Raw genomic sequence first — 16,934 nt, forward strand, 5'->3', positions numbered from 1 at the left:
ACTCTGAAGGCTGGGTCCAGACTGGTTCCACTCATTTTAAGTGTGTACCCCTTGTAAGTAAGCACCCCCATCCCCTGCACTGCACCTTTGCCCCAGAGGGTGGCAGAGCTGGAGGAAGATGTGCAGGAGCGGCCCCTGGTGCGGGTGGCCATGCATGTGGTGCAGCCCTTTCACACCATCAGAGCCCCAGACCCAGCTCCTCCGGGCCCTCTGTGATGGCCACTCTGCCCCGTCCAGATGCGTGTGTGTTCCTGTGTGTGTGTGTGTTCCTGTATATGTGTCCCTGTGTGTGTCCTGTGTGTGTGTCCCTGTGTGTGTCCTGTGTTTGGCCCTATGTGTGTGTGTTCCTGTGTGTGTGTTCCTGTGTGTGTGTGTTCCTGGATGTGTGTTCCTCTGTGTGTGTAGTGTTCCTGTGTGTGTGTGTTCCTGGATGCGTGTGTGTGTTCCTGTGTGTGTGTGTTCCTGTATGTGTTCCTGTGTGTGTGTGTTCCTGTATGTGTGTTCTTCTGTGTGTGTGTGTTCCTGTATGTGTGTTCTTCTGTGTGTTTGTGTGTGTGTGCGTTGAGTTTGGTACTTGAAATAAGAGGGAAAATCTCACTCTTGGTAGATTTGTTCCTTGTCATGACTTTCACTAGTTAGCTTGTCATGCTTCTAGTCCAGGGATCAGCCCAACAGTAAAGCTACGAGTGGCTCAGTTCACTTTTGAGTCAGCATCTTACTTGACCGAGACTGGCTATCTGATTAAGGTGAATTTATGACTGTTTTTGAATGCACTATGCTCCTCAAAGCCACACCCACATTCTATTCAGGGCCCTTTTAATACATGGTCTAGTCTATGTCTGCACCCTTGTTCTTTGTCTTTGGCTCTCTTTCTCTCTCTCTCTCTCTCTCTCTCCACACACACACACACACACACACACACACACACACATATAGTTCCCCTGCAGCTGCAATAGGCATTCCAGGTGCCCTTCAGTTTAACCTTAGAGTTAAGTGGAACAGACACTAGTCCCCAGACAGTCCTCAGGTAGGTTGAAACACCACACATAAGGTTTTCTGTCATTCTGGATTGAGGGAAGCAACTGGGAGCTCACCAAGACTGCACTGCCCCAGGCAGGAGAAGGGTACAGGTGAGTAATACACGATGAAATTTCCTTCCACTCTGTTCTGGATTTTTCGTAATTGCCTGTCATGTTGTTGCTGTCAATCTGTGTTTGACTGCTTTCCAGAACTCCTATGAGGTTTTTCAGCTAATTTCTCTTCCTGTTCTTGTCTTTCCATGGGAGAGTTCAGTCCTCCCACCTCAACATTTTGCTGACATCACTGTACATGTTAAATTTTGTCTTCACAATGTTCTCGTGTATCAGTGCATCACAATTTCTGTTACTCTTTCCAAATTTGTTGCATTTTAATTTGTTTATAGGTTTTTCATTTATGAATGATGTGGAGCAGTTAGTAAATTATGTAAAATATATATCAGTGACATTATGAGAGTACCCTAAAAGTTATATAACTAGCTACAAGGAATCAACACTCAAAGTCTCTTTGCACACTGTACATGGTATCCTAAGGCTATTAATAATTAACTTTCAATAAGCACTTTGCCAAAATGTCTTGTTTCAGTTTTCTGTTCAGGATTTCACCAGTCAGGTCTGTAAAGAACAATAATTTTGCTGTGGTACATGCAAAAGTGGAAATCTATTTTCATTTGAAGTTTTGATTTTTTATTAAGGGGTAACATTTTGAAAAATGCTATTAAACACTTTCAGACTGTGTGATTTGTGTATGTGTGTGTGTTTGTACTGTAAGGTAGTTTTTTCAATTGATATTTGATTGAGATTGGGCTTCATAATAGAAAATTAAAAAAGAATGTTGTTGGAAGTTTCTAATCTAACTAATAGTTAATAATTGCTCACCCAATCTCATCATTATATAATACTTGAGGTTATGCTGATAAAAAGAATCAAACAAGTTAACTGTCTTCAATTGTCTCTGACTCCATGGATACTAATTTAATCATGCTTCTCCTACAATGTCTCTCCCAACACTGGACAGTGCAGCTGGGGGGCTTTGTTCTTGTTACTTATAACATTTGAAGGGAGAAGAAAAAAAAAATCCCAGTCTGCTTACTCAGAGGAGGAAAAGACAATGGATCCTAAAGGCCAGAAGGTGAAGCTTAATGATGGCCATTTCATTCCTGTCCTGGGATTTGGAACCTATGCACCTCCAGAGGTAACATTGCTGGTAGTGGGTTGAGATATAAATAGCAGTGGATGTGACATGAGCAGAAGGGACTTGGGTTGTCAAGCACTGAGCTCCTGTGTGACTCTGGGAGGATCACGTGGTTCCATCAAGCAGGCTAGAACCATTTCCTATGAAAGAGGAGAAAGCATTCAGCCTTCACTCTGCATCATGGTCTGAAGCTGTGCTCACCTGCAGATTACGCTGGGTTCCCCTCCAGTTTCCATCTCTTTCCCAGCTTGGCAGAAGAGGTGAGACTCAGCTGTCAAGAATACTGTCAGCTGCTTTGCTTTGAAGGTGATTGCAATGGTGAGGTTCATCTGTATATTTAATTAATTCCAGAACTCTTTCCTCCTTCCAGAAAGCCATGACACAGAGAAGTATTTGAGGTGGGAGGTCCTGTAGATGAGGTGAATGAAAAATAATGGGAATGAGTTGCTTTTATACTGTGGAGTGCCTACTAGATGGCAGTCAAGAAACACTCCAGCTGTATTTTGCCTCATATTTTTGTTTCTGCTTGGAAATTTATTCTCAGAGAAAATATACTGTCATTTGAGGGTAAAAGTTACTACCTTACTGGGCAGGTTTTGTAATGTTTACTTGGGCTTCCCTGGGTAGTTCAAATGTTTAAGAATCTGCCTGCAATGTGGGAGATCTGAGTTCTATCCCTGGGTCGGGAAGATCCCCTGGAGAAGGAAATGACAACCCACTCCAGTATTCTTGTGGAGAATCCCATGGACAGAGGAGCCTAATTACAGTCCATGTGGTCACAAAGACTTGGACATGACTGAATGACTAACACTTTTTTTTTAATCTAAAAAAGTATTATTCATTTATTCTTTTTTTTTTCCATTTATTTTTATTTGTTGGAGGCTAATTACTTTACTATATTGTAGTGGTTTTTCCATCCATTGACATGAATCAGCCATGGATTTACATGTATTCCCCATCCCGATTCCCCCTCCCACCTCCCTCTCCACCCGATTCCTCTGGGTCTTCCCAGTGCACCAGGCCTGAGCACTTGTCTCATGCATCCAACCTGGGCTGGTGATCTGTTTCACCCTAGATAGTACACATGTTTCGATGCTGTTCTCTCAACTAACACTTTAAACTTTGAAATGGGAAAGATTCTGAATCACATAAAGAGAAAAGGAATATTATTCAGCATTAAAAGGAAGTTAATCCTGCCATTTGCAACTGCACAGATGGATGGTGAGAACTTTAAGGCAAATAAAACAAGCCAGAAATAGAAAGACAAATACTGCATAATATCCTTGTAGCTAGAATCTAAAAAAGTAGAACTCAAAGAAGCAGAGAAGAGAGGTGTGGTGACCAGAAGCTGGTGTCAAGCCTGGGATAAATGGTAAGTTGTCGGCCAAGGGTACAGATCACCAATTATAAGATGAATAATCATGGAGACCTGATGTAAAGCACTGTGACTGTAGCTAAAAATAATGGGATATAGCTTTAGTTTTGTAGACTAGATCTTATGTCTTCTTACAAACACCCAAAAAAGTTAGGTGTGTGAGGTGATGGAACTGTTACCTAGGTTGAATTTGGTAATTCATTAAGAGTGGATACTTACATTGGTAAGAATAATCATGGGAAATGGTGGACTGGTTGAAGTTCAAACTTGAATCAAGCTCAAGCCAGGAGAAAGATCAATAACCTCAGAATGGAGATGACACCACCCTAATGGCAGAAGGGAAGAGGAACTAGAGAAACTCTTGAAGAAGGTGAAAGAGGGAGTGAAAAGCTGACTTAAAATTAAGCATTCAAAAAACTAAGATCATGTTATCGAGTCCCATCACTTCATGGCAAATAAATGGGGGAGAAACGGAAACAGTGGCAGACTTTATTTTCTTGAACTCCAAATCATTGTGGACAGTGACTGTAGCCAGGAAATTAAAAAGCAATTGCTCCTTAGAAGAAAAGCTGCGAGAAACCTAGACATCATCTTTAAAAACAAAGACATTGGCTTGTGGACAAAGGTCCATATAGTCAAAGCCATGGTTTTTCCTGTCGTTATGTATGGATGTGAGAGTTGGACCATAAAAGGATAGGCGGGAAAGAATTGATGCTTTTGAACTATGGTGTTTGAGAAGACTCTTGAGAATGCCTTGGACAGCAAGGAGATCAAACCAGTCAGTCCTAAAGGAAATCAACCCTGAGTATTCCTTGGAAGGACTGATGCTGAAGCTGAAGCTCCAATACTTTGGCCACACAATACGAAGAGCCAACTCATTGGAAAAGACCCTGTTTCAGGAAAGGATAGAAGGCATGAAGAGAAGGAGGCAACAGAGAGTGAGATAGTTGGGTGGCATCATTGATACAATGGACATGAGTTTGAGCAAACTGCAGGAGATAATGAAATATAGGGAAACCTGGAGTGCTGCAGTCTGTGGGGTCAGAAAGGATTGAATAGGACTGAGTGACTGAACAAAAACAGTGACTTATATGAGAACATCTCTTTGTACACCTTGATTGCATACAGTTTTTATGTGATGTATTCTTTGTGGCCTCGCTGGTAGACAGAGATCTTAGAAGCAATTACCTTGTATCCTGAGGCTTTTACCAGGCAACTTACAACTTTGTTCAATTATCTGCAAAGATCTCATAGTATAAATCCTATCCGTGATTGCAATGTTATTCTGAGTCCTTTGGGTTCTACCAGCAAATCAATGAACCTGAAGGAGGTCTTGAGGTCTCTGATGTGCATAATCAACCACGATCACATCAGGATGAATGGTTCCTGGGTGTCCACTTAATCACTGACCAGGAACATTCAGGGAAATAGTCAAGCATTCATCACCACACATACAGAACTAACCAAAGACACAAAGAAAAGTTGATGTTGGGAAGATGAAAGCTTGTTCCTAGCAATCTCTTAATCATGTGGATATTCAACTTCTACCTTTGTTGCTTATGTAGGTTGCTAAGAGGGATGCTCTGGAATTCACCCCATTTGCTATAGAGGTTGGGTTCCGCCATGTTGACTGTGCTCATGCTTACCAAAATGAAGAGCAGATTGGCCAGGCTATTCGGAGCAAGATTGCAGATGGCACTGTGAAGAGAGAAGACATATTCTGCACTTCAAAGGTACTGTGTGTGTTGTGTGTGTGCACATGTGTGCAAGTGATTGTGCCCAGGTGACAATTATATAATAGGATCTTTGGTGAACAGTTGCTTGGTGAACTATGCTTATTGGTAAATTCCTAAAGTATTAGAGTTCCCTGGTGTTTCAATGCTTAAGACTTGGCACTTTAATGCCGTGTGCCTGGATTTGATCCTTGGTTGGGGAAGTAATAGCAGACAAGCCTTGCAGTAAGGCCAAAATAAGTTACCTAAAGTATTCTTAACACAACTGTTTTTCTTTAACCTCTGCAGCTGTGGTGCACATCCTTTCGACCAGAGCTGGTCCGACCAGCCTTGGAAAAGTCACTGAAAAGTCTTCAACTGGACTATGTCGATCTCTATATTATGCATTATCCACTGGCTCTAAAGGTTAGAAATTTGTGTGATCACATCAGTGTTACATCTTCTGTTAGAATGTGCATCAACTTGCATGGATGGCTAAATTAAGATTTTTCTTAGTCGGTTGAAGGGATGATTACACTAGAGTAGAATCCTCCAAATAATCATTTGTGATCATCTTTTCACTGAGTTTCTTTGAATCCCTTACATGCCTTCCAGAGAAAAGAGTTAATATTCTGAGATTCTCTGCCAGAAAAACTTGAGAAAATAGAACTAGGTTAGTTCTTCACACAGTCCTTGTTATGACTCCTGAGTGTCTGGGGATTTCATGAACCAAGAGTTTGCTGCATCCATGGTGAGCAGACACTGCCTTACATTGACCACGATGAGTTTATCTTGTCTTTCACCCTTTCAAGTTGAGTATATTTGGTGGTGCTCCTTCTGGGTGCATCTAAACCTCGTACCTATACAGGGACTTGGAATTACTTTCCTGCACTCTTCCTAGTCTTCAGATGTGGTTTGTAGACTGCACTTATCCATTAAGAAAGGTTTACTTAGAATACTTGATTTCAAGTCACAAAAACCAGCTCAAACCTCCCAATGCAAAATAGCTTAGTGGACTACATAGATGGCAAGTTCCAGCCACAGACAGAAATGATGGTTGCAGTACTCTAGAGATGTGTCTCCTTTTCCTATCCCTTATAAGGGCACTACTCATGGTTTACTTTATTTTTACTGAACATTTTCCATTGGTGGGAAATTTGACCTTGGAGCAGCTCGAGGCTCATGGTCATGAATATATGAGAGCATGTCTGGGTCTTCCACATTCCATATCAACCTAATGAAAGTCTTGCTGATTCATGTGCTTGTCCTAGGGCACCTGATGCTCAGAGGGAAAAGAGAGTCTGATTATCTAGACCAGGTCAAGATAGCACATTTTATTCTGGGAATAAAGCCATGTAACTTACTGCCACTTCCAGCTCATAGAGGCATTTGGAAACAGGCAAGTACAAGAACAGACAAAATTTACAGAAGTCACAGGAAGTCCCTTTTAGGACCTAGAAGACTTGTACTTATTACAACATATATTAAATATAAGATATTAGAATAAGTCTCCCTCCTAAAGACATTGCTTATATACACAAATCACTTTGCAAATATTATTTAGTATCTAGAAAGTTGTAAACCTGCCTCATGCAGTTTTAATCCCTCGTGCCAGGCAGCCTTGCTAACTGTGGAGAAATTATTTTGTGATGTCTCTAAAATGACTGCTTCTATTATAGCCAGGGGAGGAGTTATATCCAAAAGATGAAAATGGAAAACTGATAGCTGACTCAGTGGATTTCTGTCGCACATGGGAGGTGAGTACGAGGAGTAGAGAGACTGGGGAGGAGCCAGGAGAGTGGGAACCTCCTTCACTTCTTCCACCTGTGAGAATGGGCTGTGGACCATCAGAGTCAGCAGTTCATGAATCTAAGGGCTGGGGTGCTGGGTTTGTGGGAGGAAATCATTGCTGAAATGTTTACAGAGAGGAATGGAGGAGGAGAATATGGGACAATGCAGACAGTCATCTCTTTCCTTCCATGTGATATGTCTTTTCCAGGGTTCAAGGAGCAGACAGTATTTCTTTTTATATCATGTCTCCTTCCCTTCTTTCCTTCTTGATAATTGGTGCTAATTCTTGATGGATGACGGTGATTACCAATGTTTTTCAGCATTTATTCTTGCTCTATCATTCCATGTAATTGTTCACCACCCCTCCCTCCCAGGCCCTGGAGAGGTGCAAGGACGCAGGGCTGGCCAAATCCATTGGGGTGTCCAATTTCAACCACAAGCAGCTGGAGAAGATCCTGAATAAGCCAGGGCTCAAGTACAAGCCCGTCTGTAACCAGGTGAGCAGCTCGGCTCCTCTCCCTCCTGCTCTTCAGAACCTCCTTCTTGCCCTGGAACCTGATGTCTGTCTGTCCTCCCCTCCTGTTCATCTGGCCATTGTGGACAGGAGATTCTAAACAGCTGAGTTCCTGTCTGGATGATGTGTATAAAATCCAAAATGGTATCTCTGTATGTCTGGGCGGAAAAGTGCAGAGATCTTCCTGCACTAGAACCCAGAAGTAGAGGAAGGAGGTATTTCCCCGAGATGAAAGGATGGCCAGATGACAGGGTGAAAGTGCCCTGGAGCGAACTTTGTACAGGAAGGAGAACCATGAAAATGTGGAATGGGAAATAAATTTGATAAAGAGGCAAATCAGCTGAGATGGGTGTTGAGGGTTTGTGTGGGGTTCTGATGGCGGAATCCTTAATCTTGGTGTCGCAGTGTTTACAAGTCTTTAACAGGGAACACAGTTGAGAAAAATGTGTTGGTATGATGAAAATCATTCAGGTTAGAGAGTGATGTTAAAGGCTCATCGTGATGCTAACACTCTATGAATTTTACTCATGAATATCTTCTCAAATGTAGAGCCCATCTTTTGGTTAGTCAATCTCGGACTGGTTCTCTTGTCTATGTCCATTATAAATTAAGTGTATATACAAACCTTTCTCTATTCCTCTGTTGATATTGATGTTTCCAATTTACATTTAATGTTATAGTTTTTCCTTTATCATTTTCTAAACTTTTTCCCTTTCTCTGTCATTTAATATTACATTTCCATAATATGTGACACTCTTTTCTATTGGTTTTCTACAGGTGGAATGTCACCCTTATCTCAATCAGAGGAAACTGTTGGATTTCTGCAAGTCACATGATATTGTTCTTGTTGCCTATAGTGCTCTGGGATCCCAAAGAGTAAAAGGATGGTATTGAACTCTAATGAAAGCAACAGGGAGTTTATGTAAAAATCAATTTTCGATGACATAGTTTAAAGCATACAATACTCAGATAATTCTCATAGGCAGAGGGGAGAGAGAGGAGTAATGGAATGAATTCTTCTCTTTTATCTTTCGATCACCCAGCCAATTTTTCTAGATTGTATTAGCTTGTTGACACATGAATAACAAGTGTCTGCATTAAAATCTATATATAAAATCTCCCAGTTGAGACCAGAGACACAAGTTTATGTCATGACCTACTTATTAACTAATGAACACATTTTTAAAAATAGGTGTTCCAAGGTTCACTTACCTTATGTCTAAAGTTGAGATAATAGCATTTAACTCCTAGGTTTCTATCATGATTGAAAAAAGGTTCAATTTGAACCATTTTTGTAAGCATCTATAGTAGAATAATGATGAAATAAATGTCTCTTATTTTGAGGCCTCTCAGTTTTTATCAATACCCTAGAAAGAGTGAAATTTACAAGTAATTCTTGGTCTTTCCTTCTGCTTCTGTATTCATACCCTTGATTATATAAGAAAAAACACCCCTGAACATTAAAGGAAAAAAAACCCATGAGTTTGGCAGTCCTGGTCTCAACTCAATATTGCCTCTGAGTCACCTGCAGAGTTTTATAAACACAGAGTAGGAGGTGACACAGTTGAGGTTCTGATTCAGTTTGTTTTCAGCTCTGCCATGGAATTTATATTTCTTACAAGATACCAGCTGATAGTGATGATGCAGGTTAATGAACTATACTTTGAGAAGCCCTGGTCTAGAGTGAACCTCTTGTTCTGTTTGGGAAAATATTCGGAAACTGAGTATTTAGTCTCAGCTCCTCAGTATTTCTGAATTTCCTTCCAGGGTGAACCTGAACCACCCCGTTCTCTTGGAGGACCCAGTTCTGTCTGCCATTGCCCAAAAGCACAAGAAAACCCCAGCTCTGGTTGCCCTTCGCTACCAGATACAACGTGGGGTTGTGGTTCTGGCCAAGGGTAACAACAAGGCATGGATCAAAGAGAACATGCAGGTGATGACGAGTGGGGCTGTGGGCAGAGGGCTCCTAGGGAATATCCTTCATGAGGGTCATTCTTTGTCCAGCCCTCAGACTATCTTTGGGCCAAAACGTGTTACCTGATCTTTCCCTGTGTGTGAATGCCTGGTAATTTTCTCCTCCTGCTGTGCAACAGGAGAGGCATTATGACTGGAGCGGGTTATGGTTGGACAGAAAATGAAGATTTTAGCTTGAGCATTACATTTGCAATGTATTCTGTCACTTTGTGCAAATGACATAATATTTTCTTCATTCTTTATGCAATTGCATTTTGTGATTTTTTTTAAAATACTGTTTGAACTGCTCTAATAAAGCACCATAGGTTGAATGGCTGAGAAAAAAAGTGGACTTTGTTTCTCACAGTTCTGAATCTGGAGATCTGAGCTCAGAGTGCCTGTGTGGTCAGGTGAGGCTGCTGCTCCAAGTCACAGGTTACTCCTTATATCTTAACATGGTGGAGGGGGCAAAGACCTCCCCCAATTCTCTTATATGAATATGATGTTGTTTAAATCTCATTCATGAGGGCTCCACCATCATGATGTAATCACCTCTCAAAGGATTCATTTCTAACAGCATCAACATGTGAATATGAAGGCAGAAAAATTATGGCAGTGATCTTTAACTTCCAAACCATTGTGTTTTTATTTTGCCTTTCTCTGAATACTAACAAGATTTCATCTTCATGCATTTAATCTTCTTGAGTTTCTGTCTTTGTGAAGTTCCTCTTCAAGACTTTGTACACTTTTCTAGGTTGTCTATACTTTGTTTTCTGTGTAGGAGACCATTATTGTACCTTTAGCTACAACTGTATGGAAACTCCCCAGTTTCAGGATTTAATGCAGAGATGATTTATGCGTCTCTTGATTCTGTGGTTTGACAATCATCCTGCACTCAGATAAGCTGTCGTCCTCTAGGCTGGGCTCTCCTGTGCTTTTGCAGTTTAATGCCGAGCAGCTGGGCAGTTCTGCTTTAGCAGGTGGACGAGGCTCCTGTCAGAGGAGCCTCCACCCTTCTTTGTATAGTTTTTATGAATATTTGACTAGACTGGGACCACTAACCTGGTTTTCATCTCAGCACAGTGCTATGATCCCAAGTCAGTGATTAAGGAAATAGTCCTCTTCCTGTCTGGGCTCAGATCTGGGTCATCTCTTCTTCTGGGAAATATCACTGTCCAATGCAGGTTGTAGGTCAGGCCAAGTAAGGGGAATGGAAATTGTCCCCTGATCAATTGTCTCTGTGTTTCCATTTAAATTTGGTTCTGTAATCTAGCTGGAACTGTTTAACTAAGACAATATGAAAATGGATGCACACAAGTTTAAGTATATTTAAATGTAAAGCTAAGGTTTCATATTTCCTCACAGATTTTCATTGTCAACTCAGTCATACTTCAAGTGTCCATAAGTACATTTCTGTTGTCTCTTTTCTATTTAACTATTCAGCTTTCTGCACCATGTTATTAAAGTGGAAAAATAAGTCTTGCTTTTCAGAATGGTAATTTTTTATTTTTTAAAGCTGTCTTAGCTGCTTTTGATTAGCTGTTCTTTTATTTAACATTTAGTATAACTTTACTAACTTCTAAGAAAGAATATATGCTCAAGTCTTTGGTTCATGTTGCATTGAAACATTAGATCACTTTGGAGAAAATGAATTTCTTTACAAAATTGAGCTTTCCATTTCATGATTATGATGTGAATTTTTAATTACTTAGGTGTTCTTTAACATTAAAACACTTTTCATAAGTTTCTCCACTAAGGCATTTGCATAAAGTTTTGTTAGATTTATTCATAGATAATGAGTAAGTTTGGTATCAGATTCCTGAACAGGCTTTCAAGGGGGAGCCTCCTCCCTATGCTACTTTAGCTGATCGCTGTCACCCTTACAGTATGTTGGGAAGAGTTAATCAATTTAATATTTGCTCAATTGCAGTTATTGAGTTAGGAGTGTCTGAAGGCAGTGTGATTGGAAAAGAATGATTTTAGTTTGTTTTCTGTCTGAAGTGATTCACTTAGAAAGATAAAAGACTGATGCACTGTAATGTTTGTGAGGTGGACAGAGAAGGAGAAGATGTGGGAAGGAGAGGTGAGAACTCAGCAGAGGTTCCCAGGCTTGTTCTCCTGAAAGCTGAGGACTGACACGGCTTCCTTGCCCCGTCTTCTTGTCTCCATCGAGCTGGAAAATCCTCCAGTCCCCAGGGGGAAGACTGGCTCCTTGAGGGAGAGGTAATGTGATTGTTCCTTCCTTCCAGGTGTTTGACTTTGAACTGACTCCAGAAGACATGAAAGCAATTGACGGCCTCGACAGAAATATAAGATATTGTGATTTTCAACTGTAAGTGACTTGCAGATGTTTCACCCACACACTGTTTTCTGTAGCAGGCGGGTCAGCAGGGGAAATAAGTTTTTCAAAAGCATAATTCTAGAAAGACAGTGCTGATTTCCTGCTTAAGAGTAACCGGGGACTTTCTGCAGACCTCACACCAGAGGTTTCCTCCAGGGTCCCGTCTTTGATCAACAGCAGTGTGATGGGCTCAGGACAACTCATCAGTAAAATCCCGAGTTGACATCGTGGTGAATTCACTCCTTTGTGCCCCAATTCCCTGTGCCTGGTGCACCTCCTCTCTGTGCCAAGAACCCACGGAACACCAAGGGCACAGTGCCTGCAGCCAACATTTTTTTCAGCGACCTGTGAACATGGTTAATCTTTATTTCTTTTTACATCAGGGGAAAATGATTATATTAATAATAACTATGTGTTAATGAATCCATCAAGGATTACATTCTTGTTTTCTTCTGTTAGTCGCTTATTCATGCCCAAATCTTGGGACTTTGTGGAATGAATCGCAACAGGCTCCTCAATCCATGGGATTCCCGAGGCAGGAATACTGGAGTGGGTTGCCATTTCCTTCTCCAGGGAACCTTGGGGAACTCCTGCTTGGCAAGTGGATCCTTTACCACTGAGCCACCTGGGAAGCCGGCATTCATGTTAATCCTGTGAACACAATTATAAAATGTTTTGTTGACACTTTTATTGAGGAGGGTTTCATGAAGGCCAACGTGCAACAGTGCTGTGAAGTCACATGGGTCTGCTCATAAGTGTCTGGTGGATATTCTCATCAATGGGCATTTCTTTTCCAAGACACTATCCATTTCTTTCCAATGAATCTCTTCATTGATGCTTTTTCCCTATTACAACTCCCATAACCTCATTCCTGTTAACTCACAAAGCTGAATTACCAGTAGATCCTGAGTTTAATTGACCATCCAGTGAGTGACTTCTGGGTCCTTAGCAGGACACACCCAGATAGGATCATCTGGGTCTCTGGTTTCTTGAGTAAAGACTCACCCCAGTTTAGCTTTTGTCCATCAGAAGTCCTTGGTGGCTCAGATGGTAAAGAATCCACCTGCAAGGCGGGAGACCTGGGTTCAATTCTTGCGTGGGAAGATCCGCTGGAGGAGGGCATGGCAGCCCACTCCAGCATTCTTGCCTGAAAAATCCCATGGACAAAGGAGCCTGGTGGGTTAGAGTCCATGGCGTCACAAACAGTCAGACGTGACCGAGCAACTAAGCACACTTTAGAAGTCCATCCCCTGGGGAGCCCCCACCTCCTTGACTTTGACTTAGTCACTAATATGATTCCAGTTATTAATTACTGCAGGAGAATATTGGGACTGAAGAGATGGAAGAGAAATTTGGAAGGGAGTTTAGAGAGAAGGGAATACAAATTATTGGTTAACAAAGATTATGCTTCAAATGAAAGATCCCAAAGCTCTCCCTATTGTTTGTAAAGCTATATCATGATTCTGACAGGTGTGGAAGTCGCTCAGTCATGTCCGACTCTTTGGCACCGCATGGACTATACAGTCCCTGGAATTTTCTAGGCCAAAATACTGGAGTGGGTAGCCTTTCCCTTCTCTAGGAGATCTTCCCAACCCAAGGATTGATCTAGGTCTCCCACATTGCAGGCAGATTCTTTACCAGCTGAACCACTATCATGTACTGATAAAAGACATCATATTTGAAGAAAAGTGGATAGTTGCATTTCTATACTTAAAGGCTTTTAAGTATAACTGTATATTTTCTTTCATTAGGCTGTGAATGCCTAGACTTACACATCTTTGTGGGCTTTGGTCAACAGCACAGCTCCTGGCACTTGGAATCATTCAGAATTCACTTTTTAATGAATTGAATTGAAAAAGACATTTTCAGAAAGAAAAGTAGAAACACGGATAAAAAAGGAAAACAGCAGTAATACTAATTGCTGAATAACCAATGTTTTAACATAGTACAGTATAGATTAAGACAATAACAATCCCACTCTGTGCTCTATGATTATTTAGGTGCACGTGGTATCTCTCCAATAGATAAGAAGTTCCTTAATGGAGACACTCTGTTTTGGGGGTGCTCAATATCAACCTATCAATGGATTTGTGGAAAAGAGGAGCTAATTTGTTCACTGTGACCCTTCTCATCATCTAGGGATGGGAGTTCCACTTGTGTCTGAAATGATCTCCATAGTCAGACCCAGGTCTTTTGCCCTCTTGGAAATTGTAACCTGAGTCAAACTGCGTATCACTGTGGAGTGAATATTACACATGAATGTTGGGGTTGGACGTGCAGGTGCAGTGTGCACATGGAGCGGACACCTGGATGTGTTCTTGTCGGGGAGGGTGGGGAGAAGGAGGGATGTGTTTGTAGATTGAGAGGTTCAGCCCATCCTGACTGCCTCCACAGTGTAATGCTCTCTCTGGCGATATGACAGATTTAATAAATTAATCCTCTTCCTTCTCTTTCAGGGGTATTGGTCACCCTGAGTTTCCATTTTCTGAAGAATATTGACTCTTAGTCTTCCTTCTGGATCTTCAAGAATTTCTTGCTTCTAGGGGATGGGATTTTTGTACTTCGTGGAGATGCTTAAATGAAGTGTCCGAATGTTTGAAAGCTTGACTTTCCTTAACAAAAGAAAAATAGTTTATGAAACAATAAAGACTTCAAAGTAAGAATACTCTTTCTTTCTGATATTTGAAAAAACATGCAAATTGCAGAAAATTTGGAAAACAGAAGGGAAAAGATTGGAAATAAAAATAAGCTATGATTAAACCATTTGCTAATACTTAACTTTGGTGCATTTTCTTTATGAATCCTATGCAATTGTGTATGTGTGTTTATATACAAAGACAAATAATCTTCAATCTGCAGATTGTATATTAATTTTTTAACCTAGCATAATTATCTTGATAAGCTAAAATATGATTTAAAAAATCCAGTATTATACTTTTTATTGTAAAGCAACACATCTTGTTCATTTATTTAATTTCTTAATTGTCTGCCTATGCTTAGCATTTTAATGAGTTCTTATATATTCTCCTAGTATTTCATTAGTTGCCATTCACTCTCATTCAGCAAAGCTTTAGTGAATGTTCTTTAGCAATACATTGTTTTATCAATAAATGTTAATTAAAATGAGAACTTCTTTTTCTTTTAAAATGAGAAATTCTTGGGTTAATTGTTCAGTGGAGGATGAGACAATAAATGAAATCAAGAGAATTTAGCTGTAGAAATGGGTAAGTGCCTGTTGAGAAAATTCTACACAATCTCTTGCATTTCTGTACATCTGTTAGGCAGAAACACCAACTTCCCTATATCCCACACAACTTTTCAATTGTACAAGAAGCAGCCTTGAAAGAGAGATTGTGACTCCCTTCATTTCTCTGGAACACAAAACACTAAATTCAGAAAGGAAGAGTATTCATGTAACATTTAAGGGCCAGCAAGTCAGCTGATGTGGGTGGAGTTTAGTGAGGAAAGAAGACAGGAGTTAAGACAAGCCTGAGAGCCAGTGGGGCCAGTGGGACCAGTTGGGCCAGTGGATCTGTGTCACATAGGCATTTAAAAGGAGTTTACTGTGAGAGAAATGGAGAATGAAATTTTGTGTTTTGAGCTGAGCAGTTACACAAAGAGACATGAGTTTTAAAAAAATCAACCTGGTTGTTATGTTGAGAAGAAAAGAGAAAAAAGAGCCCTCTTTTAGGACTCTATAGGAATTTAGGTGACAGATGATGTTGGCTTGGACCACAAAAGGAGCAGTAAACATGGTCAGAGTTGTTAGAATAGGGATTTATTTTAAGGGAAGCATGAATTAGACTGTCTAACATGTTGGACATACAGTTAAAGGAAAAGGGGAATCAAAGTTGACTCCAGATGTTTGTGGCTAAGGGACAGGAGATGGAGATGCCATTTTCTCAGATGGAGACACTGTAGGGGAGCACACTTCTGTGGGAAGATTAGCAGTTCCATTATAGATCTGCATCTTTGAGGTGCCTTTAGGTACCCAAGTGAAGATGCATGCATACAGCTGGACATAGAATTCTATCAGAGAAAAGATTTAGATAAAATATTTAATTTGTGGTTTGTTAATCTTAGTTACCTCTTAAAGCCACGAGACTAGAAAATCAGAGATATGTTATACAGTGAGTGGTATAGATAGGGAAGTTAAGCTTCATGAGAACCCAGCATTAAGAAAGTGATTTAAAAAAAAAATATGGAGTTCTTTTGAAACATCCCACCCTCACCTTCTCCCACAGAGTTCAAAAGTCTGTTCTGTACTTCTGCGTCTCTTCTTCTGCCCTGCATATAGGGCCATCGTTACCATCTTTGTAAATTCCATATATATGTGTTAGTATGCTGTAATGTTCTTTATCTTTCTGGCTTATTTCACTCTGTATAATAGGCTCCAGTTTCATCCATCTCATTAGAACTGATTCAAATGAATTCTTTTTAACGGCTGAGTAATATTGCATGGTGTATATGTACCACAGCTTCCTTATCCATTCGTCTGCTGATGAGCATCTAGGTTGTTTCCATGTCCTGGCTATTATAAACAGTGCTGCAATGAACATTGGGGTGCACGTGTCTCTTTCAGATCTGGTTTCCTCAGTGTGTATGCCCAGAAGTGGTATTGCTGGGTCAAGTGACAGTTCTATTTCCAGTTTTTTAAGAAATCTCCTCACTGTTTTCCATAGTGGCTGTACTAGTTTGCATTCCCACCAACAGTGTAAGAGGGTTCCCTTTTCTCCAAACCCTCTCCAACATTTATTGCTTGTAGACTTTTGGATAGCAGCAGGACCCAGAGGAGTGGGGTGGAGAGGGTGGTGGGAGGGGGGATCAGGGTGGGGATTACGTGTAACTCTATGGCTGATTCATGTCAATGTATGACAAAACCCACTGAAATGTTGTGAAGTAATTATCCTCCAACTAATAAAAAAAAAATAAAAATTAAAAAAAAACTAAAAAAAAAAAAAATGGAGGAATCTGCAAAAGAGGCTGAGAAGGATTGGTGCGTGAGGAAGGAGGGAT

At 40.7% G+C, this 16,934-nt stretch overlaps 1 protein-coding gene across 1 annotated transcript; it reads left to right on the forward strand.

Moving 5' to 3' along the window:
- The first annotated feature begins 2,100 nt into the window (after positions 1 to 2,100).
- Positions 2,101 to 14,980, forward strand: LOC136159309 (prostaglandin F synthase 1-like). Its single transcript, XM_065921385.1, has 9 exons — positions 2,101 to 2,232; positions 5,173 to 5,340; positions 5,629 to 5,745; positions 6,999 to 7,076; positions 7,485 to 7,607; positions 8,402 to 8,511; positions 9,392 to 9,557; positions 11,827 to 11,909; positions 14,375 to 14,980. Exons 1-9 carry the CDS (start codon positions 2,149 to 2,151, stop codon positions 14,415 to 14,417), a joined length of 972 nt encoding a protein of 323 aa, XP_065777457.1. The 5' UTR covers positions 2,101 to 2,148; the 3' UTR covers positions 14,418 to 14,980.
- Positions 14,981 to 16,934: the final 1,954 nt, after the last annotated feature.

This window comes from Muntiacus reevesi, chromosome 2 (genome assembly GCF_963930625.1).
Source record: "Muntiacus reevesi chromosome 2, mMunRee1.1, whole genome shotgun sequence".
Lineage (NCBI taxonomy): Eukaryota > Metazoa > Chordata > Mammalia > Artiodactyla > Cervidae > Muntiacus > Muntiacus reevesi.